This window comes from Tripterygium wilfordii, chromosome 20 (genome assembly GCF_013401445.1).
Source record: "Tripterygium wilfordii isolate XIE 37 chromosome 20, ASM1340144v1, whole genome shotgun sequence".
Taxonomy (NCBI): Eukaryota; Viridiplantae; Streptophyta; class Magnoliopsida; order Celastrales; family Celastraceae; genus Tripterygium; species Tripterygium wilfordii.
The window spans coordinates 3,603,976-3,629,985 of NC_052251.1; the positions used below are offsets into that span (position 1 = coordinate 3,603,976).

The window sequence follows — 26,010 nt, forward strand, 5'->3', positions numbered from 1 at the left end:
GTTTTTTTTATGGCTCCGTGATTTGAGAGTTATTTAATCAAGGAAGGACACATAGTTCCTACTCGGGTAAAAGCACACCTCCAACAGTAGATTATGGATACACTAAATAAGTCAAGTAGATCACTTTTCATTATTTATGCCATTCACTGTAAAAACAGCTTATTATTGGTTGTGCCACATCTTTGGGAGGATTCCTCAGATTAGTCAACATTTATATGTTTCGATGCAACAACAAGATGTTATTTGTAACAAGTAGTTTTGTTGGTTGGTTAATTGGTCACATTTTATTCATGAAATGGGTTGGGTTCGTATTAGTCTGGATACAGCAAAATTTTATTTGTATGCATAAATATCACCATCTTGAGGCTATAATTGGGATCCCACGCATTAACGAGAACCTATGAAGCACTGACACGGATATGGGTCATGGGTAAGATATGATACGGGGTACAAGGATATGCAAATTCCTTGAAATTCTAGGATACAGGTATGGCGGGGTACCTGAAAAAAATTTTTTTTAAAAATATTATTGAAATAAAGTCCTTAAGACTCTTATAGTTGTATCGTCGTACAAAAATGAAGGCCGGAAGTGTAAAGCCTGAAGAAAGAGTTTATCAAGGCTTGATCGCTGGACCCTAGATCACCCGAGACTTGTGAAGGAGAATCAACTTCTTTGCAGTTCATGCGTGAGAACTGAGAAGCAAAAGACCGAAGATTGCATTTGTTTGGGCTTTCCTTATTCATTGGTTTGGAATTTATTGATTTGGGCTTTGTTTATTGATGTTGAAGAAATACAATCTTGATTGAAGGAGTGATTGGAGGACTTAATTGGTAGCATGATTGGAGGACTTAATTGGTATCTTGATTGAAGGAGTGATTGGAGGACTTAATTGGTAGCATGATTATAGAATATAATTATGGCATGATCATGGGAATTGATTTATTATAATGTGCATAAGTTAAGGAGAAACTTACTCTGATTTGTTGTATATAATAGGATACTGCCTCTGTAATAAAGATATAACACAGTAATATAGAAGATTTCTTCTTCGTGTACTTTCTTTCTCTCTTGTTTATATGGTATCGAAGCAGTGCCGACCCTAGGAAATCTAAGACAGATCTCACTGACGACAAGGTGACTGAGATAACCAGCACCAAGACAGAAAACATGGGACTCAACAACTTGTCCTTCCCACTCACGGTTGAAAAGCTCCACGGGAGAAACTATCTTGAGTGGGCTCAATCAATCAAATTAGTAATCGACGGCAAGGGGAAATTAGGTTACCTCACCGGTGACACGAAGAAGCCATCCTCAACCGATTCCTCTCTGGCGAAGTGGAAATCAGAGAACTCCATGGTGACTGCTTGGCTCGTCAATTCCATGAAGCCGTCAATTAGGAAGACATATCTGTTTCTTCCGTCAGCTAAAGATGTTTGGGATGCCGTTCGCGAGACTTACTCTGATCTGGAGAATTCGTCTCAGATCTTCGAACTTAAGACTCGCCTATGGCAGACTAAGCTAGGTACCCGAGATGTCACTGATTATTGGCTTGAGATGAAGAATCTGTGGCAGGAACTTGATCTAAGCTATGATGAAGATTGGAAGTGCACTGAGGACAGCGTGCGATTCAAGCGCAGGATGGAGGATGAGAGGGTGTTCGAATTTCTGGCCGGCCTCAACCATGAATTGGACGAGGTGAGAGGAAGGATTCTGGCCAGAAAACCTCTCCCATCCACTGGTGAAGTATTCTCTGAAGTGCGACGAGAAGAAAATCGTCGTAAGGTGATGTTGAATGTGAACCAGGTTGGGCCTGGAATTGCTGGGCCAGAGGGATCAGCTCTCTTGATCAGAGGTGCACCAAGTGGGCCGGGCCTAAACCCACAAAGAAAAAATCTGTGGTGTGATCATTGCAAAAAGCCTAGACTGATACAGAACCACCTTTGCGGACTTATTCACGAAAAAGGTGGAGAAAACGTGCTGAAGATGGAGATCAGTTTTTAAGTAACCAAGTCCCTCCATAATCATCCCACAATGACAGCAGTTCCACTCAAGCCATTTCATTAACTGCAGCAGTTCCACTTCCACTTTCATCAACTGTTCCCTGCTTTCTAGGAGTTTGTTTTTGTCTATTTAGTATAAATAACTATAGGCTTTGTTTAGAAGGTTATCACATCATTGTTAATATTATCTATTGGAGCTTTGTCCTCTCCTAACGGACTGGTTATTGGTTGTGATTGTGTTTAAGATTCTTGCACAATTTGCTGCCAATATTCATCTCTTCTTTCATATTTGGTTCCTTTTCCATCTCATATTATTAACCCCTATCATTTTGGTATCGGAGCCGTTGATCCATCATGGTTAACACCAGATCTTCCAACCTGCAAAATGACCCAGCAAACCCAAACACCGACCCACCAGCCAACCCAAATTCTGATTCCATTGCCCAACAATTAACTGCCATCGCTTCCAAATTAAACACCATAGACTCTCTAGCAGCCGAAGTCGCAGCCCTCAAATCCCAATCTAGTGGGGCCCCTCATGCAGAAACCAGTACTCGTGTCTCTAGCAAAGGAAAGACCAAAGAAATTCCCATGGGACCACATGAGAAGGGTAGAACAACCTGGTCAGAAGCAGAGGATGACGACATGGACAATCCCTGGTGGTTTAAAAGTCCTTCCCGGCGTCCTCATACGAAAATGGAATTTCCAAAGTATGATGGTGGTGATCCACGAGGTTGGATCCTGAAAGCTGAAAAATATTTCCGTTATTATCAGACTCCGGAGGATCTTAAAGTCGACATCGCCGCCATGTATCTTGAAGGTGATGCCCTCGATTTATTTGCTTGGGTTAATCGTGAACGAACCTTGCTATACTGGGAGGAGCTTGTCAACACTTTGCATGAAAGCTTTGGTCTGGCAGAGTTCCAAAATCCTGATGAATATCTTTGCAATATAAGGCAAACTGGGTCTGTGCAAGAATACCGTCAAGAATTTGCCAAGAGATCTTCACGAGTTACAAATTGGCCAGAACATTGCTTATTGGATGTGTTTTTAAATGGCTTAAAGGAGGAGCTAAAGGCTGATGTTAGAATCCATAAGCCCAGGACAGTCTACAAGGCCATGAGTTTGGCCCTTGAATTTGAGACCAAACTAGGCCCAAATCGGAGCACCAGAGGACCCAATTGGACCACATCCAGCCGCCCCAATACATTACCCCAATCCTCATCCACACGAGCTCTTCTACCTCGTGACCACACCTCTTCTACATCGACTTTTCACAACAATTCACGCAGTAATTTCACAGCCACCCCAGCGACAACCCAACCCCAGCAAACCCGATCTTGGCAAGCTGAAAAACAGGAGAGAATGGCCAAAGGTCTCTGTTTCAGGTGTAACGAGAAATTTGCTCCTGGACATAGATGCAAACCAAAGAGTTTCTCTCTAATGGAGCTCACGGACAGCGAACTACCAGTCGAAGAAGATGAGAACGTTGTTCACGATGACCCATCAATGGCAGATTTGGCTGAGATTTCTTTCCATGCCATTCTGGGTAAATCATCAGGCACCACAATGAAGCTTCTGGGTACTGTTCAAGGGCGCCAAGTTCTGATTTTGATTGATAGCGGATCCACACATAATTTCATTGCGGAGAGGATTGTGGAAGAAGTCGGGCTGCCTGTCCAAATTATTCCTCCTTTCGGAGTTCAAATTGGTAATGGTGAAGTGATTAAATGCAATCGCCTTTGTCAAGAAGTCGCGGTAGAGCTTCCTGGGCTGACAATTACCCAAGACTACTACCCGTTTGCAATTGGTGGTGCTGATTTGGTGCTGGGTATCAAATGGCTTGCTTCCTTAAATACGGTACAAGCCAATTGGAATGAAATGTTCCTCATTTTTCATTTGAAAGGCAAGAAATATAAGCTCCAAGGGGTCCCTCACAAAACACAAGCTGAAGCCAGCTTTCAATATTTTTCAACAGAGAACAACATCTCAGGTACTAATTCTAACCAACACTCTGAAATTCACAATTTACTTAACACTTTTGAAGCTATCTTTCAGGAACCCAATACCCTTCCACCCTTTCGGTCCCATGCCCACAATATACCATTACTACCAAATTCAAAACCCCCAAACATCAGACCTTACAGATATCCTTATTTTCAAAAATCTGAAATTGAAAATCAGGTTTCTGAATTATTACGATCTGGTTTTGCTCGCCCTAGTACCAACCCTTTTGCCAGTCCAGTCCTTCTTGTCAAGAAAAAAGATAACTCTTGGCGTATGTGTGTTGATTACCAAAGATTAAACCAGATTACCATCCCTGATAAATACCCCATACCCAACATTGATGAGCTTCTTGATGAATTAAATGGTGCCACTATTTTTTCCAAAATTGATCTGAGGTCCGGTTATCACCAAATACGTGTCAACCCTACTGACATTCCCAAAACTGCCTTTCGAACCCATTCTGGCCATTACGAGTTTGTTGTCATGCCGTTCGGCCTCACCAATGCTCCTTCAACCTTCCAATCTGCCATGAATGACCTTTTCCGACCCTATCTCTGCCAATTTATCTTGGTGTTCTTTGATGACATCCTGGTCTACAGCCAAACAGTCCAGCAACACCTTCACCATTTGCAAGTCACCCTTCAACTCCTCAAGGATAACCAATTTTTTGCTAAAGCTTCCAAATGCATGTTTGGCCAGAGTCAAATCTCCTTCCTGGGTCATGTGGTTTCTGCTTAGGGTGTTGCAGTTGATCCAGAGAAAATTCAAGCAGTTCTAGATTGGCCCGTCCCAACTAATGTGAAAGAACTTCGAGGGTTTTTGGGCTTAACAGGTTATTATCGCAGATTCGTGAAGAATTATGGGGCTCTTGCAAGGCCATTAACAGATCTTACCCGGAAAAATGGCTTCCATTGGTCTTCTGTGGCTGAAACAGCCTTTCACACTCTCAAGCAAGTTTTGACTTCAGTACCTGTGCTACGTCTACCAGATTTTAGTCAACCATTCACTGTGGAATGTGACGCTTCTTGTGATGGAATCGGCGCAATCCTCCTCCAATCTGATCACCCGATTGCACACTTCAGTAAGGGATTTTCTTTATCTAATCACTTGAAATCTACTTATGATCGGGAATTGCTGGCTCTTGTACTTGCTTTACAGAAATGGCGACATTACTTGCTGGGACGCCACTTTTTTGTCAAAACAGACCATTACAGCCTCAAATTTTTATTGGAGCAGCGAGTTACAACTAATGAACAGCAGCGGCTTCTTATGAAGTTGCTTCCGTTTGATTTTTCTATCATTTACAAGACTGGAAAAGAGAATATAGGGGCAGATGCACTTTCCAGGCGTCCCCAACATGTTGATTTTTAAGCCTTGGCTCTTCCTGTTTCTTTGGATTTTATGGATTTGCAGGAAGCTCTTCAAGTGGATCCTTACACTCGGGAAATAATGGCTTCATTATCCCAAGATTCTACTACTTATCCAGAATTTCAGGTGGTGGATAAAAAGCTTTACTTCAAAAATCATTTGGTAATCCCTGACAACACTCCTCTTAAACAAAAGCTTTTGTCTGAATCTCATGATTCATTGACTGGGGGGCACGGTGGTTATTTGAAGACTCTAAAACGCATTTCTTCTAATTTTTTCTAGCCCCGTATGAAGCATGATGTCAAGGTCTTTGTTCAAAATTGCTTACCTTGTCAACAGAACAAATATCAAGCTTTAGCACCCGCGGGACTTCTGCAACCTCTCCCTTTACCAGAGCGAATATGGGAAGATATTTCACTTGATTTCATCGTTGGCCTCCCAAAATCACATGGGTTTGATACCATTTTGGTGGTGGTGGATCGCTTCAGCAAATACTCACATTTTCTGCCCTTATCTCATCCATTTACAGCAAAAATTGTTGCTGATATTTTTTGCAGGGAAATAGTTAGACTTCATGGCATACCCAGATCTATTCTTTCGGATAGAGATGTCATATTTCTTAGTGCTTTCTGGCAAGCACTTTTTAAGTCCAGCAACACTCGTTTGCGTATGGGTACGGCTTATCACCCTCAATCAGATGGCCAAACAGAGGTGGTTAACCGGTGTTTGGAAGCCTATTTGTGGTGTTTTGCACATGAACAACCTCACGCTTGGCATAAATTTCTTCCTTGGGCAGAGTATTCTTTCAATACAGGATTTCATACTTCCACTGGCACTACCCCTTTCAAGATTGTTTATGGGCGAGATCCACCAGCTCTTCATCCGTTTGTTCCGGGTGAAACACGCATTGCTGAGCTTGAAGAACAACTTATTACTCGTGATGATATGCTGAAACTTTTAAGAGCTAATCTCTTGAAGGCACAATCTCGAATGAAAGCACATGTTGATTCCAAGAGACGAGAGTTGAGTTTCAATGTGGGAGATTCTATCTTTTTACGGGTTCAACCTTACCGCCAACACACACTTGCCAAAAGACGGTATGAGAAACTTTCTCCTCGATTTTTTGGTCCCTACCAGATCATTCGACGTGTTGGTCCAGTGGCTTATGAATTAGAACTTCCTGCTTCTTCCAAAGTTCATCCCATCTTTCATGTTTCTTTACTACGTCCGGCTAGGGGACAAGTTCCAGCTACTCCACCAGCACCACTCCCCATTACTTCTGATTGGAATATCAATATCATCCCTGCCAAAGTGTTAGCTCATCGCTGGGTCAAAGAGGGAGGTGTTCATAGTTTGGAGCTGTTAGATCAATGGGAAGGTCGTCCTATCGAAGAAGCTAGCTGGGAGAATTATGACCTTCTTGCTGGACAATTTCCATCTTTCCGCCTTGAGGACAAGGCGAGTTTCCAGGGGGGGTGTACTGATACAGAACCGCCTTTGCGGACTTATTCACGAAAAAGGTGGAGAAAACGTGCTGAAGATGGAGATCAGTTTTTAAGTAACCAAGTCCCTCCATAATCATCCCACAATGACATCAGTTCCACTCAAGCCATTTCATTAACTGCAGCAGTTCCACTTCCACTTTCATCAACTGTTCCCTGCTTTCTAGGAGTTTGTTTTTGTCTATTTAGTATAAATAACTATAGGCTTTGTTTAGGAGGTTATCACATCATTGTTAATATTATCTATTGGAGCTTTGTCCTCTCCTAACGGACTGGTTATTGGTTGTGATTGTGTTTAAGATTCTTGCACAATTTGCTGCCAATATTCATCTCTTCTTTCATATTTGGTTCCTTTTCCATCTCATATTATTAACCCCTATCATAGACACACCAAGGATACTTGCTGGGAGTTACATGGAAAGCCAGCTGATTGGAAACCAAGGCAAAATAGGACCCGTGGATATCAGGTCTCAATTGATGTCCCAACTGAAAGGAGAATAGAAGCACACAGCAGCACCCAGTCTAACACTGCCTTTAATCAAGAACAAATGGAGCAGCTGTACAAGATGTTTTATGATATCCAAACATCTAGTCAGTCATCTAATAAGGTGCCCTCAGGTTCGTTAGCCCACAAAGGTAATTTTTTAAAAGCTTTGAGTATCACATCTGAAACTAAAATTCCATGGATTATTGACTCCGGCGCATCAGATCATATGACTGGTAATTATCACATATTTTCTACATATTTGCCGTGTGCCGGCAATCTCAAAGTTAAAATTGCAGATGGTTCACTTTTACCTATTGTAGGAAAAGGGAGTATCCGTATCTCCGATTCTGTAGTCCTAAAGTCTGTTCTACATGTCCCAAACCTGTCTTGCAATTTACTATCAGTTAGCAAGTTCACAAAAGATTCCAATTGTTCTATTAATTTTCTTCCAACTCATTGTGTTTTCCAGGATCTATCATCGGGGAAGACGACTGGCAGTGCTGAGGAGTGTGAGGGACTCTACCACTTTGATAAGGTCAATTTGAATAAACAGTTTCAAACTGCTATTTGTGATTTTGTGTCTGTTTCTAAGGAAAGTGATATTATGTTATGGCATTTTAGAATGGGTCATCCCAGTTTCCAATATTTGAGCTATTTATTTCCTTCTTTAAAAAATCAAGCTTTAATCTTCAGTGTGAAATCTGTCAACTTGCAAAACATCAGCGCACTTCATTTTCAAAATCCAAATATCACACGTCCAAACCATTTGCCATGATTCATAGTGATTTGTGGGGTCCCTCTCGTATATCCAATCGTTCTTACACAAAATGGTTTGTTACGTTTATTGATGATCACACTCGAACTTGTTGGGTTTACCTTTTGAAAGAAAAATCTGATGTAAGTACTGTGTTTAAAACCTTTCATTCAATGGTTCAAACACAATTCCAAACTCAAATTCAAATTTTACGCACCGATAATGGTACGGAATATTTTAATTCCATTTTGGGGGAATTTCTGACAAAACACGGAATCATCCACCAAAGTTCTTGTGTCAATACCCCACAACAAAATGGTGTTGCCGAACGGAAAAATAGACACCTACTTGAAGTAGCCCGTGCCTTGATGTTTACTACAAAAATGGCAAACATGTTTTGGGGAGATGCCATTGTAACATCTGCTTATCTCATCAATAGGATGCCTAGCAGAGTTCTTTCTTTTGAAACCCCCCTTCATACACTTCAGAAAAATTTTCCCACATCCCACTTGTACTCTACTCTGCCTCTAAAAGTGTTTGGATGCACCACATTTGTGCATGTTCATTCTCATAATCGTAGCAAGTTAGATCCTAAAGCCATCAAATGTGTCTTCATTGGATATTCTCCTACACAAAAGGGGTACAAATGCTATGATCCATCTACAAAAAAGGTATTTGTTAGCCTGGATGTTACATTCTTTGAGAATACTCCATTTTTTCCAGAAACTTCTCTTCAGGGGGAGAGTGTGCCTAAAGAAGATCATTTCTTGAACATTGATCTACCTATCTCAAACACTGAATCTGTTCCATCTTCTTGCTCTAATATGCCATACTTAGAAAACTTGAAATCAGGAGGAGACATGGAAAAACAAAATGATAGGGAGATGCTTGTTTATTCAAGGAGACCAAAGTCAAGGAACAATGAAGATCTCACACCTGAAGCACCAAAAGAGTTGGACCTAGTGATAGCTCCAAATGTGGATGAGTCAATCCCAAGTCCAGGTATTCCTGAAATTGATTTACCCATTGCACTCAGAAAAAAACCTCGTTCATGTACTCTTCATCCCATCTCCAATTTTGTGTCTTACAATAATTTGTCTACTGTTTTTCGTGCCTTTACCTCTAATCTCAATAGGATAGAAATTCCTAAAAATATACAGGAGGCAATGGCAATTCCTGAATGGAGAAATTCAGTAATGGAGGAGATGAAATCCTTGAAGAAAAATGAAACTTGGGACCTAGTGCACTTACCGAGAGGGAAGAAACCTGTAGGATGCAAATGGGTGTTCACAGTAAAATACAAAGCTGATGGAACAATAGAGCAATATAAGTCTCGCCTAGTAGCCAAAGGTTTCACACAAACCTATGGAATTGACTACACAGAGACATTTGCTCCGGTGGCAAAGCTAAACACAGTCCGAGTTCTATTATCCTTAGCAGCAAATCTGGATTGGCCTCTACAGCAATTTGACATAAAGAATGCATTCCTGAATGGTGAGCTGAAAGAGGAAGTTTATATGGAAATCCCACCAGGCTTTAATGGAGGAGGTAAAGACAACAAAGTATGTAAACTCAAGAAGTCCCTTTATGGCCTCAAACAATCTCCTAAAGCATGGTTCGATAGATTTACCAGAGTAATAAAGAACCAAGGATATCGACAAGGACAATCAGATCACACTATGTTTTTTAAGCATGCTAAGAATGGGTTGAAGACAATTCTGATTGTGTATGTCGATGATATAATCCTAACAGGGGATAATACGGCTGAAATGGAAAGATTAAAGAGGATCCTATCCACAGAATTTGAAGTGAAAGACCTGGGACAAATGAAATATTTTTTGGGAATGGAAGTTGCTAGATCAGCAAGTGGAATCAGTATTTCTCAAAGAAAGTATGTTATAGATCTCCTAACAGAAACTGGCATGCTTGGTTGCAAGCCAAGTGACACCCCAATTGAAGTTGGAAGGAATATAGAAGAAGGGAAACTAGTTGACAAAGATAGGTATCAGCGGCTGGTTGGCAAGCTAATCTATCTGTCTCACACAAGACCGGATATTACATTTGCGGTTAGTTTTGTAAGTCAACACATGCATTCACCCAAAGAAGCTGACATGGAAGCAGTATACAAGATACTTAGATACCTGAAGGGTTCACCAGGTAAAGGGTTATTCTTTAGAAAGAGTGAGTCTAGGGACATTGAGGCATTCACAGATGCTGACTGGGCAGGGTCAGTTGAAGATAGAAAATCTACTACAGGTTACTGCACCTATGTATGGGGCAACTTGGTAACTTGGAGAAGTAAGAAACAGAATGTGGTAGCCAGGAGCAGTGCAGAAGCAGAGTTCAGAGCATTGGCACAAGGGATATGTGAGGTTTTATGGTTGAAAAAGCTCGTGAAAGAATTACTAGTCACAGTTAAGTTTCCTATCAAACTTTATTGTGATAATAAGGCAGCAATAAATATTTCTCACAATCCAGTGCAACATGATCGAACTAAACATGTAGAAGTGGACAGACATTTCATCAAAGAAAAAATTGAGAAGGGTGACATCTGCATGACCTATGTTCCCACAAGAGATCAAATTGCAGACATCTTCACCAAAGGACTTCCAAGACAAAGTTTCAGTGATTTTATATGCAAGTTGGATATGATCAACATATATGATCCAACTTGAGGGGGAGTGAAGAAATACGATCTTGATTGAAGGAGTGATTGGAGGACTTAATTGGTAGCATGATTGGAGGACTTAATTGGTATCTTGATTGAAGGAGTGATTGGAGGACTTAATTGGTAGCATGATTATAGAATATAATTATGGCATGATCATGGGAATTGATTTATTATAATGTGCATAAGTTAAGGAGAAACTTACTCTGATTTGTTGTATATAATAGGATACTGCCTCTGTAATAAAGATATAACACAGTAATACAGAAGATTTCTTCTTCGTGTACTTTCTTTCTCTCTTGTTTATAGATGTGTTTGGGACTAAGTGACTGAAGTTTACATTTGGATTTGGACTTTTGTTTATTAACTTGGTTGGGACAAGAAGAATGGGGGTATGTATTTGCCGTACCCAAACGTACCTGACACGTACCCCGCCTGCCCTACCCAATTTTATGGATACTTATCCAGTACAAATACAATGGCCAAAGAGGCGTATCCGGGCTTCATAGATGAGGACATGCTTAGCAACATATATTTGAAAGAAATTTAATGGCTGGAAGAATTCCTAGATTTCCTAAGATTATCTCCAATGGACTTAATATTACAGGGAGGATAGTTCTCTCGATAGTCTACTTGCTGACTGCCATTTCATTTCTTTACCAAGCTGCCTCTTTTTTTGCTTTAAAGTGTAAATTTTCAAGTTCACCCCAACAACTACGCGAGAACATGCAACCCAGTTTGACAAAGAGATACCCACAAACAATAAATAATGGTAAAAGAAAAGTGACCTATGCTTTATGAGATAATCATTAAAGTCACTATAGGGCACAAAAATCTTTTTGCCATTGTATGAGTAAAACTGCTTATAGACAATTGTTCTCTATTTTTCATAATCTCAGCATGCGCCAGCAATTTTACAAACAGCAAAAGCCAATACAGTCCTTGAAAAAGAATGGTGTCAAATGAGTAAAGCAAGAAATACAATGAAATAATAACGTATATATAAAGCTTATAAGAGACCAACTAGGGAGAAAGAGAGATGAAAATATGATTCAATCAGATCACAAGTCCCAGTAATGGTCATTCCGTGAGTTCATTTTACAGGAGTGGTATTATCAAACAACTTTGAGAATGTAATCCCTGTAATTGTTAAGATTAGTTACTTTGCCGGCCTAACACGTGCACAACAAACAAGGCCAACACTAGGGCTACTCACACAAAGACCCACACTTGGGGTAACAATAAATGGAAGGTTTAAATTACAGAAGCCAAGGTTTGAACCTAAGACCTCCTATTTTGATATCATGTTAATATTAGTTATTTTGTCATCTAAAACTCGTTGGTTTGGGGCATTTCACATTACTTATATATATATTATCACTCCCCTCACATGTGAGCTGGACAACTCCGATGACTCAACACGTGTGATGCAGGAAAAATGATAGACAACAATAAGGAATACAAAAATAGGAATTTGAACGCATAGATTGGAAGAAGGGACGATAAAATCAACTCAATGGAGTCCAGTCGCATGTGTCTGTTGATCTGCATCAACGTGCACAACAAACAAGGCCCAACACTAGGGCTACACACAGTAATCAAAGAAGAAGGTGACAACGACACTGATGATGATACACACAACAGCAGATAAATCCCAGAGCATATATATCATAGTAAAAGAAAACAAATGAAAACTAGCCTCAAGAGTCTAGTTCACGCACATTAGTGCATCATTTAAACTAACCTGATAAAGATGTGAATTAACCTCAGCACAAGTTTGATGCAAAGTTTCAAGAGGAGCACCACTAAGCTCAAACTGACCACCCGGCTCCAATGATATGATTTGCTTTCCCTATTCCAAAATAAAACATAGATTTAAGAAAAAAAATTCAAAAATGATAAACTCCACATATTTCTTGACAGTTCTTAAAGACACCTTTCAGGAACAAGATAAGTCGTGGAATTATTTAGAATTGAGTTACCACACATAAAATGCTTATAAGGTGATCAAAGTTCATTTATATAGATATGTAAAGATAAGTTAATAATAATAATACTACCAGTTTACCTGTTTAAGCCCTATGATGTTGTCACCTTCCATTATTTTTTCCCAGTCAAATCTCTCAGCAATACCGTTGAGCAAATTAGCAATTTGTTCATATTTCATGGGAAGTAAACTTCCAAACTCAAAACCAAACTTCTCATGTCCAGTACCAATCCTGCAAAGAAATCAAAATATTAGTAACAGATGAAACAAATTAAAAGGTTGGGAAAGATACTCTATGCTTAAGTTAAAACGCAATATTAAAACACATAAAAAAAATACAATGTTAGAGGAATGTTAACGGATCAAAATAAAATACACTAAAGCATAAATTGATAGCCCTGATAATAGGGAAATCAAGAAGATAATGATGACGGATCTTCCTGAACAGAAGGTAAATGAGACTGCTATTTAGAGTGCTAGAAAATCCTTCCAGCAATGAAGATTTACCAACAAAAGGACAAGGGAATACTAGAGGCTATAATGGTTCTGCACTGATGTAACTAATCATTCCATAACAAGTAGACATAACTAACACCAAGGAGGGATCCCAACCATATGAAGAAACTTTTAGGGCTCACTGCAATTGGTTTGCCAATGATTCATTCAGGATTCTAGGATAAACTATAACAAATGAAACAAAACTTTCTCATATACTCAACTAAGTCACCCAATAGATCTATGGATGACAATATGCGAACGTGAACATATAATACCTTTTAACCGCCTGATTTATAACACCAGAAGCTTGGGGTAACATATTAATATGAAGATTCACGAAAAAATACCATTATAGCTGTTAGAATATATTAGTATTGGGCCCAACCCACTTGATGTAATACAAGTAGGGTTTGTCTCTAGTGCTATAAATAAACAACTCTCACAACCGTGAGAGTAAGACCTTCTATTCAATATTGTAACATGGTATCGCGGCCTTAGGTTTTCTTCATCGTGTGCCACTGCCGTTACTGTTTATCATCACTGTTCACGCGTCACTGTTCACACAAGTCGTGAACTAAAATCCTGGTTTTCTGACAGTTTTTTCCAGCTCTTCTTCCCATCGTTTTCTGGGTTCTTTTCAAGTGGTTTTCTGGGCTCTTCTGGCAACAATATAGTCTTCTTTTGGCCATGATTTGTCCTTGTTGATACCTATTTCGATTTGGTGTCTGGTTCATTGAGTTGGCTCTGTAGAGCATTAGTTTGTTGATTGGGCTTTGTAAAGCACTGGTTCATTAGTTGATTTGGCTCTGTAGAGCATTGGTTCGTTGGTTTGGCTTTGTAAAGCACGGGTGAAAAATTCTTAAGATTGGTTAAAGCATTATGACGACGCTTGCTCCATCTTTTCATGATGCTGATGCAGGACGTGTGAGTCTCTCGGTTGAGGAGTATTCTCGTCTGCTAGCTAATCAAAGGACGCCTTCTGCAGGTGTTACACAATCTGAATCTTCTGCTGCATATTTGAGTGCTTCTTCGGCAGCTTGGGTCATTGATTCTGGGGCTTCTGACCATATGACTGGTGCCACGAGCATACTTTCTGATTATTCATCGACTTCTAGTCACCCTGCAGTCAGGGTTGCTGATGGATCATATATTCCTGTGTGTGGTGTTGGGAAAGCTTCTCCAACTTCAGCTATCAAATTATCCTCGGTTTTGCATTTACCAGCTTTGCCTTATAATTTATTGTCAGTTAGTGCAATTACAAGGCACCTAAAATGTTCTGTGACTTTTTATGACTCATTCTGTGAATTTCAGGATCTTTCGACAAAGCGGATGATTGGTAGGGGGGTCTCACTCCAAGGGGGCTCTATGTACTTGATCCAGATTCTTCTTCTTTCACTTGTTCCACTGTTCCCTCACTGCCGTTGCAAGTTCATTGTCGTCTGGGTCATCCTGCTATGTCTAGCCTAAAGCGTTTGTGTCCTTCACTTCAGTCTGTTTCTGATTTATTTTGTGAGTCATGTCAGTTTGCTAAACCCCATCGCGTGTCTTATTTACCTCGAGTCAATAAACGAGCTACTGTTCCATTTGATTTAGTCCATTCGGATATTTGGGGGCTTGGCCAGTTTTATCGAAATCAGGTTTTCGTTATTTTGTTACCTTTGTTGATGATTTTTCTCGGGTCACGTGGTTATTTCTTATGCGTGATCGATCTGAGGTTTTTAAAATATTTTGTGACTACTTTGCTCAGATTCGTACTCAATTTTCTGTTCCTATTCGTGTATTAAGAAGTGACAATGCTCGTGAATATTTCTCATCCTCTTTTCAATCCTTCTTTGCTACACATGGTTTGATTCATCAATCTTCATGTCCCGATACCCCCCAACAAAATGGGGTTGCTGAACGTAAAAACAGACACTTAATGGAGGTTGCACGTGCACTAATGTTTCATATGAAAGTTTCGAAAGTATTTTGGGGTGATGCGGTTTTAACTGCAACTTATCTTATTAATCGAATGCCTTCTTCTGTTCTTCAGGGGGAGATTCCGTTTAAGGTGTTGTCACCACACTTAGCTCTGCATTCTCTCCCCTTGCGGATTTTTGGGTGCACGTGTTATGTTCGGGATATCCGTCCTCATATGACAAAGTTAGATCCAAAGAGTCTTCGTTGTATTTTTCTGGGTTATTCGCTTGTCCAGCGTGGGTATAGGTGTTACTCACCTGAGTTGGGGAGGTATCTAGTTTCCGCTGATGTATCATTCAATGAGTCATCTCCATTCTCCTTCGTTTCCCCATCCTCCAGTGTCTCTGAATCTTCCTTTGATGATGTCCTACGGTATGATCTTATTCGTGTTACCACTACTCTTGCTCCTTCTGCTCCATTTCAGACATATACCCGTGGTCCCCGTCGTGTGTTTGGATCGAGCACTCCTGCAAATCCTACGCCACCCCCTGCTATATCTGATGCTTCGACGTCTGATCCCTCTGATGCTGATTAACCTATTGCCCTGCGCAAGGGAAGACGGAGTTGTGGTAAATACCCTCTTTCTGTACATATTTCCTATGCTGGTGTTTCTTCATCTGTGCAGGCTTTTATCTCTGCCTTGGACTCTGTCTCTGTTCCTTGGACTCTTTCTGAGGTTCTATCTTCTCCTGGTTGGCAGCAGGCCATGCAAGAGGAGATGTCTGCCCTTGAACTTAATAAGACATGGGATATAGTTCCCTTACCTCCAGGGAAAAAGGCTATTGGGTGTAAATGGGTATATGTGGTTAAAATGAAACCTGATGGATCCGTGGATCGATTAAAAGCTCACTTAGTTGCGAAGGGGTATGCTCAAATTTGTGGTATTGACTACACTGATACATTTTCTCCCGTTGCTAAGTTAGCTTCGGTCCGAGTTTTAATTTCTCTTGCTGCTTCTTTGAGATGGCCTTTACATCAACTAGATGTGAAAAATGCGTTTCTTCATGGTGACTTGCGAGAGGAGGTGTATTTGGAGCAACCTCCTGGGTTTGTTGCTCAGGGGGAGTTTGGGAGTGTATGTAGGTTAAAGAAATCATTATATGGCCTGAAGCAATCTCCTAGAGCGTGGTTTGGGAGGTTTAGTTCAGTTGTCTTGGAGTTCGGTCTTCGCCAATCAGTGAAGGACCATTCGATATTTTATGGTAAATCAGGGCATATTCTTCTGGTTGTGTATGTTGATGATATTATCATTACTGGCAGTGATAGTGCAGGGATTGTATCCTTGAAAGTCTTTCTTCAGAGTAGGTTTCAAACTCAAGATCTTGGTCCTCTTCGGTATTTTCTGGGGGTTGAAGTTATTCGTGGTAAGCGTGGGATTTTCTTATCTCAACGGAAGTATGCACTTGATCTACTACGTGATTGTGGTATGAGAGACACAAAACCGAGTGATACCCCTATGCTCTCGGGGGTGAAACTAATGCGTGATGAAGGTGAAATATATTCGGATCTAGATCGTTATAGACGGTTGGTGGGTAAGTTGAATTACCTAGCGGTCACTCGACCAGATATTGCATTTTCTGTGAGAGTTGTAAGTCAATTTTTATCTAGCCCTCGAGTACCTCATTGAGAGGCTGTGTCTAATATCTTGAGATATATTAAAGCTCATCCGAGTAGGGGTTTGCTTTATAGTAATCATGGATACAAGCAAGGTGAAAAATTATCCATTGATGGTTTTTCCGTTGAGGGGTTTGATGGATTTTCTATTGAGGGATTTTCGGATGCGGATTGGGCTGGGTCTCCTTATGATAGGAAATCCACTACGGGTTATTGTGTGTTTGTTGGTGGCAATTTGGTGTCTTGGAAGAGTAAAAAGCGACAAGTTGTCGCACGTTCTAGCGCTGAGTCAGAATATCGGGCGCTTGCTCATGTCACGAGTGATGTGACTTATTTATGGCAGTTTCTCGAGGAGGTGGGAGTTTCTGTTTCTGGACCTGCTAAGTTATGGTGTGATAGTCAATCAGCTATGCATATTGCGGCTAATCCAGTGTTTCATGAACGTACGAAACACATCGAAGTTGACTGTCACTTTGTTAGAGAAAAACTCAAATCAGGTGATATCTTTCTGAAGCATGTAAACAAAAAGGATCAACTGGGTGATATCTTTACTAAGGCTTTAGCTGGAAGTCGAGTTGAGTACATTTGTAACAAGCTGGGCATGATAAATATATATGCTCCAGCTTGAGGGGGAGTGTTAGAATATATTAGTATTGGGCCCAACCCGCTTGATGTAATGCAAGTAGGGTTTGTCTCTAGTGCTATAAATAAACAACTCTCACAACCGTGAGAGTAAGACCTTCTGTTCAATATTGTAACAATAGCCAAGGAATTTATTAACCAGGTTACAAGGCAGGGAGAGAGTTTGTAAGTAGCTAGTAGCCTCGTTTCCTGTATTCTAAAATTCAAACCTATGAGACTTAGGTTGCAATTAAGCGACACTACTACACCAAAGGAATTACTTAAGCTTCAGAAAAATGTACCTAGAGAGTGTGTGATGTTAGTTTCCCCAAAGAACTGATAATATGACTCTTGATTAAAAACTCTATTAGTTTTAACTAGAATCAAAGGATGTTGATTTGAGTTTATCAAACAAAACATAATATAAGGATTAAAAAATCTTACAGTTCATAATTGTACAGATGTAAAAGGGTTCACGATAAAAAAAAAAATTGATAAATTTTGTTAACAAGTATATAATAAATGTATGTGATTCAGGTGCTGCCTTTAGATGAGGTTTGATCAAGACTTCTGCTAAGGTAGAAAATATCACAGTACCCACGAGTTATATTTGTGCTAAAATAGGCATCCTTGATAATGACGTTGAAATCAATATCTGCATATGTAGCAGTATATATAGCAGTGCGTCCAAAAGTCCCATTGAAACGACCTAGCTACACTCTTCTCTTTTCAGCTGCTCTCGAAAGACATAATGACTAGAACATTCTCTGCATATTAAGCTACTTACCATGAAGCAAAGTGTCTACATCTACATAGTAAATGGTTCAATGCCCTCGCCTTAATTTTAGAAATAAGAGTACCTACTATAGCCAACGAAACCCACCTTACAAATGTAGGTGATGGATAGCTATCAAACCCCATAATTTCATGTTTCACATTTCAAAATGTGAAACATGAAATTATGTGCCATCTCGACAGAGTGAAAAAAGAAAGTGCAAAAATAACCTGCCTAGTGACCTAGTCGTGAAATATACAAACAATATCTACCAGAGCATCTGTAAGAATAATGATGAGGAGAAAAATCTGTACACTTCTAATCCAAGAAAAGTCAATTTTTACCTCCATTTTTCCATAGGCTTGCAACCAGAGGCAAGGTATGCGACAAGATCCTCTTTCGTTAGTGGCTCTGCAGCAATGACAGCATCCTCTGTAGGAGGACTAGCAGCTACAACCAATTGATTTATTCTTCTGAGTCCCAACCCTGTGTTGTCCATGCGCAAAATCTGCCCTTTCTTGGTAGAACTAAATGATAACAAAGGGAAACTAGAACATGTTTCCTTCATTTTGAATGTCTCTATATCACTGGCCATGCTAAACACCAGACTATGCCCAGTTTTACAACATGTTGTCTCAGTCTGACCACAATATGAGGGACCTACCTGGGAAAGGAGAGCCATGGTATACTTCCCTGAAAAGCAAGAGATGCTGTGTATCAACTACAGCTTATTAAAATCCATCAACCAATTCTAGCTAACATTGAAAGAGCATCTCAACCCATAGCCTCTAAACCAACAGTAAAATGCAACTGAAACTAATCACAGAATTCATCCAACTAAAGCACAAGATTAAAGTAGCTCCATCTCCAGGTGAGTATTATTCACATTAAGTCGAAAATAACTAAGCATTCATGAGACTCTAAAACATGCTCGAACCTAATGCATATGATCCGCTACTTAGCCATTATCAAGAAACACAATTGAATTCTGCAAACGTTGGAAAAAATATAGATGAATTATTCAATTCCAATATACAACGTAAAGTTCCGTAATGCAATAATTCCATCCAAAATTAACTTCTGGGAAAACTGAACAGTTAGAAGACCTTCAATCCAAAATTGAAATAAAAAAAAAAAAAAAAAAAAGTCTTGCCAAATTGAGAGGAACGAATCTCTTGACGTGACGAAGACGGCGGTGCTCGATCGAACACAGAGAAATGAAAATAAACATTTTACAAGAGAAGAGTGAAGATGTCGTCTTTAAAAGACAGCAAAAGTGAAGATGAAAGAGAACCGAAATATGCTTTTACTTATCAATCAATCAATTACAATTACAATATATAAAGTCCATAGATTTGAAGTGATTCTGTGGCGAGTTGGATGGTTTTTTGCTACTCTCGGGAGTGGTTTTCATTTTCTTCAACGTTTGGGCCCGTGAAACGACATCATTTGAGTTGTTTTTATTATGTTTTTTTGTGTTCGATCTTTGCGGATGCTAAAGGCTTCATGGGAAACGATGTCGAGTGGCCCATCATCTCTGTACTGGCGTGATTTGTTGGGAATCTTTGTATACAGGACGACGTCGTTTTTGTAGCTTATTCCACTTGAGCCATTCGATTGCTATTGGTGTTTTTGATCTGACCGTAAAAACAAATGCATGCACTTCTTCTGTTGAATCTGCAATATATAAAGTCCATAGATTTGAAGTGATTCTGTGGCGAGTTGGATGGTTTTTTGCTACTCTCGGGAGTGGTTTTCATTTTCTTCAACGTTTGGGCCCGTGAAACGACATCATTTGAGTTGTTTTTATTATGTTTTTTTGTGTTCGATCTTTGCGGATGCTAAAGGCTTCATGGGAAACGATGTCGAGTGGCCCACCATCTCTGTACTGGCGTGATTTGTTGGGAATCTTTGTATACAGGACGACGTCGTTTTTGTAGCTTATTCCACTTGAGCCATTCGATTGCTATTGGTGTTTTTGATCTGACCGTAAAAACAAATGCATGCACTTCTTCTGTTGAATCTGCAATATATAAAGTCCATAGATTTGAAGTGATTCTGTGGCGAGTTGGATGGTTTTTTGCTACTCTCGGGAGTGGTTTTCATTTTCTTCAACGTTTGGGCCCGTGAAACGACATCATTTGAGTTGTTTTTATTATGTTTTTTTGTGTTCGATCTTTGCGGATGCTAAAGGCTTCATGGGAAACGATGTCGAGGGGCCCACCATCTCTGTACTGGCGTGATTTGTTGGGAATCTTTGTATACAGGACGACGTCGTTTTTGTAGCTTATTCCACTTGAGCCATTCGATTGCTATTGGTGTTTTTGATCTGACCGTAAAAACAAATGCATGCACTTCTTCTGTTGAATCTGCTTCTGCAAAAATCTCCTACTCTGTCCTGTGCCTCATCTTCCTTTCTCCCCTGCTTTCTCTGTCCCCGAATCTCTCTCGGGCCATTGGGTTTTCCCTCTCTGCTTCACACAGCGTGAGCTTCGTTTTGTTACGGTCGACGTCGGGAGCTTCGATTTACTACGGGCTGAGTGTTCCTTTTGCTACAAAATGGAGGGTTGGATTTGCTCTGGGTGTTTGGCGTGGTTCATAGCTTTGGTACGATCAGGCAGCTGAGGTTAGTATCTACTTTTCCTGCCTTTTCAGCGATCGTCACTTGCACGTCTTCCTTCGGTTGTCTTGCTTTCTTGTGTGTTCATGTATCTACTTTTCCTGGCTTTTCAGCAGTCTTCGTTCTGTTTCTTTCTTCGGTTGTTCTCCAGTTCTTTCTTCGGCTTGCCGTAGGTGGTTGGGGTGTTTATCGGTAAGTTGGTGGGTTTAGGAGCTTTGGTGATGTCTTTGCTTCGATTTTCTTGCATGTAGGCCTTGCTTTTTTGTAGGTTCATCTATTTGCAGACGATCTTGAGTGAAGAAAGCGAGAATGGAACAACAGATTTACTTCGACTGCCTCGGGCGTCGAATCAGAGCCGATTTCTCTGATGAGCTCATCTCTTCCCATTCCATCTCCGATTCCGCCCTCCCCTTCTCCTCCATCGCCGTCGTTCACGTGTACAAATACAGCAAGACGGGTAAAACATTGATCAATACTACTGTTGTTTAGGGGATTCCCTGTTTGGGTTAAATATGTTCCCGGCATTGCCTTCAGAACCGACAATAGGCCCTTCAAGGTTGGTACTTGGTAGTAAAGGCATATTTCGTTTGTTTTAGATACCCTTTATTCGTTCATCTGTATTTTTTATGCTTTTCTTTTGGGCTGATTTGGTACAGGTTTTTGGACTCAATTCTAATGTGTTCTCTTATTTGGTGGAAATTTTCAGGTCAATGTTATTAACAGAACGCACCACATATACCATAAACTTCTTATATGCAAGTTAGAAGGTTAGGCACAATGGTTTATATGCTGTTTCAATTTTCGTTCTTTTAATTTGGTTGTGTCTTACGACTATGGGGATAGTGTACATAAAAATGTTGAATAAGAGGCCAATCTCTATCTCCATTTGGCATTTTTTTTATATGGGTTTCCTTTCATAATTATTGATTAATTCTGGATCATGATGATGTCACATTTGCAGTTCTTGGTGAGTCTCTCTACCAATATTAGCTCCAGATGGTGAGGAAGGGAAGATGGTCATGCAAAATTTCAGAAAAAAGTGAGACACTAGATAGTTTCTCTTTTTCCTAAACTTATATTTACCAGTCTGGTTTGCTAATAAAGTATTGGATTCTCTCTTTCATAGGTTCTGTGGTGGGGGGTCATTGGGGGAGGAGCTGGAGAGAACTGCGAAGGGCGGTGATGTAATTGTTGACTTAAATTCGACATTTGAAGATTTATACATGGAAGGTACGATGAAGGTATGCATTTGTCTTTAGTCAATATTAAAAACACTCGATTGCTTCTCAATATAACAGTTGTCAATTTGATCAAGCTACGTGTTCTCTTTGGTGTTTCGTATTTATATTTGCTTAGCCATTATTAGTTTCAGATGAACCTTTGTGTCTATATTTTTTTATTGTTTGTCCTGCTTGTGTGACAACTGACAACAGAAATAGCAGGCTTGATGCTAGAATATATTCGCATGTATTTGAATATTGAATTTGCTGTCAAAAAGAATAAATGAACTCTCTGTGAATGTAGTAACGTAGATTCTTTTGCTTGGTCAAGTTCTAAGAAATGGTTGAAGTTTATTGGTCTTCTTGCAACCTAATGTAGTTTATTGGGAGGACCCTATCTTGGGGCATACCAATGCAAGAAGGCCTTCTAAACAACGTCATGCTTATTGCTTTGTTTTGATATTCCAACTGAGATTGAATAAGGATTCATTTTTTACTCATTTATCATGTTTAAAATAGCATTTTTAAGGCACTTCTGCGTTGCATCTATCTCAACTGTTCCCCTCGCATTGAAGCTTCTGACAAGGCACATGGAACTATGCGTGCTGTGATCGCCTTCTTTACACTTTATTCAACCTGCTATTTTTGCAAGCCGAAAAATGTGGGTAATTTTCTGCAATTCCCTCTTCGTCCTTCATGTCTGTGGAATTCCGTGGTTCGATAATTTTCCTTCCGTGGCCTGTGAAGAAGTAATACTTTTACTGACCGTCTTCTGGCACATTTGACAGCGGAGAATAGGATGCATGAGAAAACAAAGGAAGCAGATTTACTAAAGGTAAAGCTTGAGGTCAGTATAAATTCTTACATCAATGTGTCTTACGTACTCTATTGTTAAGATGCATCTCATCATGTTCAGAAGCATATATTCTGTAAGAGTTCTCTTTACACATTCTCATGTTGTCATTGGTGCCTTTTATAATGACTTCATGGTCCTATATCTCTGGTGGAAATAAAGATCGGACTTCAAATTTTTGACGATGAGACTATTAAGATTATTCGGGTACCTAACAATGAAGATGAAAATGGCTTCTTCAATGGGCTGTTGTTGTTGAGTATTATCACTATTTAATTAAGTATTAATTAATTATAGGTATTTCATAAGTTGCTTATCTTTATTTTTTATATAATTGTCAATTAATGGTCCTTTTAACAATGGAGGAGACAGATTGCCTCTTGGATGTGCTTTTCATGAATCAATTATTCTCCACGAGATGTTTATCCTATAAAATTCAATTAGTTTGTTCACATAAACAACATACATATACATATATTATCTAAATTTTATCCAGCACTCATTATTATAACCAGCAAAAACATTAACATATACTGGCATTCATTTTAGGCACCTGTTTTTTGCTGTTTCTATTGTCATTTTTCACTATCTAAATTCAAATATGTGAAAGTTTTTCCTGTCAGTTATCCTTTCTTAACTTATTGGTTGCAGCCTTTGAATTAGCCTTTCTTATTTCTGTTTATTGCTGATGCGTGCAGGAGTTTATGGTACTAGAGGTGAACCGATGTTAGATGCTGTGAGTAATTATTAAAAATTGATATTTAGTCCATTTTTATTTGTTTAAATTACTGTCAAAATTATTCAACCTTCATTTAACTTTTGGCATAAACCTCCTAATGTAGGGAAATAAGCGTCATAAAAAAGTTATTACAATAAGAATATGAAAGCTTAGAATAAGAAATTGGTACTTATTGAAATTCAAAGCTATCTTTGCAAATCATGCATGTGTTCTTTTTGGCTGGATGACAACTTTTACTTCTTTTAATAATATGACGAAACCCATGTGAAAAAGGAAGAATAACATGGTGAGAAGTCCAGGTCTAAAATGAATGTTGATGAGGAACATGTAAAGAAAAAGAGAAAGAAAACTGGGAAGATTTGTTTATTCAATAACTTTAAATGATTTTTCCTTTTCTTCACTTTTTCCTCTTATTCTTTTTGTATTTTTTTACATTTGGTTCATTAACTTAATTTATGTCTCAACTTTTGTAGGGGGACGGAGGTGGGTTAGTCAAGGACCGATAGAGAATCATAGGTTGGATTTGGAAGAAATTGATTATATACTGCTCACAATATGATTAATTTAGCGTTCAAGTTTGATATTATAGTATGGTAATTTATCAATGGGCGACTTAAAACAGCTTAGTACAAAAAGAAGTTGTTAGTTTCAGGATATTTGGGTTTAGGGATTCTATTTTCTGGTTTTCTCTTTGGATCTCTGTTCTTCTATGAAGTCATCATTATCAACGAAGGGTCAACAAAATCAAATCTAGATTGTTTGCTCCATTGCAAAACCCATGTCATCAACTGTTTTCTGAGTCATTTTTACTGCCTCATTTTCGTAGGAAATACATAGTAAGAGCTGTTTCGAACTTTCGATTTCTATTGTTTGGATTTTTCTATCTTCTTTGTGCATAAATTTGGTTTACCATTCGTTTTGTTGATTTGACAAATGGTTTTGGATTACATGTCTACGAAAGATGAATAGAGAAAACAGCCCCTATATGAAACATCAAATGACGCATGAGATTCAGATTGTGCCAGATGACTTAGGTGAGCGTTGCTTTAATTTATCTATTTAAAATGTCAATTATAAATCTTATTGTACAATTATATATTGTTCACACATCGTTATGAAACTATATTTGGTGCTTTTGGTTTTGACCTTTTAACAATGTTCTGACATTGTTTGGTTTCAATTCTCATCGATCAAGATTAATGCTTTAATTTTCATATAAGAATATTAATATCTGACTTGGTGGTTGTCATAGTTTCTGCAGCCAATGGTGAGATTATTTTACCATGTTTGAATATATTGTGGTTTTCCCCCTTAATTCTTTTCAGAATCTTACTCTTTCTAGGGGATTCAACTTTTTGTTCTATTCATGTTCGAATTTCCCTTCCTTTCTTTCTTAAGCAATAATCCTGCAGGGGAATTTCATTAATTCCTACAACAGGTATCCTTTATTCATCAAGCACTGATTCCACGTTCATGCTTCTAGTATCATTAGTGCCATTGCTTGGGGGTGTACTCATGTGGTGATAACTTCTATGTAGCGTTGCAATATCACAAGGAATGTGTATTGATCAGTCCTTCACATGTATTTCATTTTGCACATGTTGGTCTGCTGTAACAATTCCATCCTCTATACTTTTTGTTACACATACTGTGTAATTTCTCACAACATTCTTTCGTCGCCTTTTGGAAGAGCTTCATTTTTCAGTGATTTGGGATTGGAATGGGAAAAGATGGGAAGTTTGGCATATTCATTATTATATGCCTAATGCAGAGTTATCAACAATTTATGTTTTCTAATCACATGCTGATACTTATTTATATCAGATCATCGAAAGTAAGATCGATTGATTGAGTAGATCGAATGGCGGCAAAGCAAATGGAAGAGATACAGAAGAAGTTGACAATGTTGAAATACCCGACAGCCAATCCCCCAGCTTGGTCTCTCCTCTTTGATGGCATGGAGCGCTATGCGCATCTCGAATAGATATCTTTTGGTATTTTAGTCTCCTATTCACTAGCATGGAGCGCAGAATGGCTATGTTTTGGTATTATTTAATCTTTATCAAGGTTGGTTGTTGCGTTTTCTTTGCATGGCTTTGTCAGGTGTCTGAGCTCATATTGATGTGCCAAATATATACATACATTTGCACATCCTTTACACATAAGTTCATCCCATTTTGAGTTGATTAAGGGTTGATATTGCCTAAGAAAACTATATTTGCATATTGTAGGTGCCAAGGCAAAAAAAGGAGGAAAAGAGTGCAAAATGAAGATTTGGACTCCAGAACTGATTTCCGATCGATCGGAGTCATTCCCGATCGATCGGACCTGCCAAAA

General features: G+C 39.2%; 3 protein-coding genes across 11 annotated transcripts; 2 read left to right on the forward strand and 1 right to left on the reverse strand.

Annotated features, from left to right (window-relative positions):
* The first annotated feature begins 2,355 nt into the window (after window positions 1-2,355).
* LOC119986865 lies at window positions 2,356-5,043 on the forward strand. Its single transcript, XM_038831558.1, has one exon. The coding sequence runs from the start codon at window positions 2,356-2,358 to the stop codon at window positions 4,744-4,746; it is 2,391 nt and encodes a 796-aa protein (XP_038687486.1). The 3' UTR covers window positions 4,747-5,043.
* A 7,437-nt stretch (window positions 5,044-12,480) lies between these two features.
* On the reverse strand, window positions 12,481-19,527 carry LOC119987271 (glutamate--cysteine ligase, chloroplastic-like). The gene is made up of 4 exons (XM_038832142.1): window positions 19,396-19,527; window positions 18,586-18,934; window positions 12,856-13,006; window positions 12,481-12,639 (listed from the first exon to the last, which is right to left on the reverse strand). The coding sequence occupies exons 2-4, from the start codon at window positions 18,921-18,923 to the stop codon at window positions 12,496-12,498; spliced, it is 633 nt and encodes a 210-aa protein (XP_038688070.1). The 5' UTR covers window positions 18,924-18,934; window positions 19,396-19,527; the 3' UTR covers window positions 12,481-12,495.
* Window positions 19,528-20,558: 1,031 nt separating this feature from the next.
* On the forward strand, window positions 20,559-25,929 carry LOC119987216. Of its 9 annotated transcripts, none has more exons than XM_038832059.1 (11): window positions 20,559-20,867; window positions 20,978-21,053; window positions 21,130-21,417; window positions 21,568-21,628; window positions 21,823-21,900; window positions 21,988-22,102; window positions 22,611-22,746; window positions 22,870-22,916; window positions 24,635-24,707; window positions 25,498-25,740; window positions 25,905-25,929. In XM_038832059.1, exons 5-10 carry the CDS (start codon window positions 21,875-21,877, stop codon window positions 25,509-25,511), a joined length of 411 nt encoding a protein of 136 aa, XP_038687987.1. In that variant the 5' UTR covers window positions 20,559-20,867; window positions 20,978-21,053; window positions 21,130-21,417; window positions 21,568-21,628; window positions 21,823-21,874; the 3' UTR covers window positions 25,512-25,740; window positions 25,905-25,929. The 9 variants fall into 9 exon arrangements, with proteins under 9 accessions (XP_038687987.1, XP_038687986.1, XP_038687985.1 ...); XM_038832058.1 differs by having other exon boundaries at window positions 20,560-20,867; window positions 20,975-21,053; XM_038832057.1 differs by having other exon boundaries at window positions 20,562-20,867; window positions 20,978-21,417.
* The last annotated feature ends 81 nt before the right edge of the window (window positions 25,930-26,010 follow it).

What these genes read in the sequence shown, in the direction of transcription:
- LOC119987271 (XM_038832142.1), bottom strand. Translation starts at nt 18,923, where the DNA reads ATGGCTCTCCTTTCCCAGGTAGGTCCCTCATATTGTGGTCAGACTGAG. An exon ending in AAGCCTATGGAAAAATGGAG is followed by an intron (nt 13,007 to 18,585) that starts GTAAAAATTGAC and finishes ATTTCTTTGCAG; the next exon opens with GATTGGTACTGGACATGAGA. An exon ending in ACATCATAGGGCTTAAACAG is followed by an intron (nt 12,640 to 12,855) that starts GTAAACTGGTAG and finishes ATTTTGGAATAG; the next exon opens with GGAAAGCAAATCATATCATT.
- LOC119986865 (XM_038831558.1), top strand. Translation starts at nt 2,356, where the DNA reads ATGGTTAACACCAGATCTTCCAACCTGCAAAATGACCCAGCAAACCCA.
- LOC119987216 (XM_038832059.1), top strand. Translation starts at nt 21,875, where the DNA reads ATGGTCATGCAAAATTTCAGAAAAAA. An exon ending in ATGCAAAATTTCAGAAAAAA is followed by an intron (nt 21,901 to 21,987) that starts GTGAGACACTAG and finishes TCTCTTTCATAG; the next exon opens with GTTCTGTGGTGGGGGGTCAT. An exon ending in TTGCAAGCCGAAAAATGTGG is followed by an intron (nt 22,747 to 22,869) that starts GTAATTTTCTGC and finishes CACATTTGACAG; the next exon opens with CGGAGAATAGGATGCATGAG.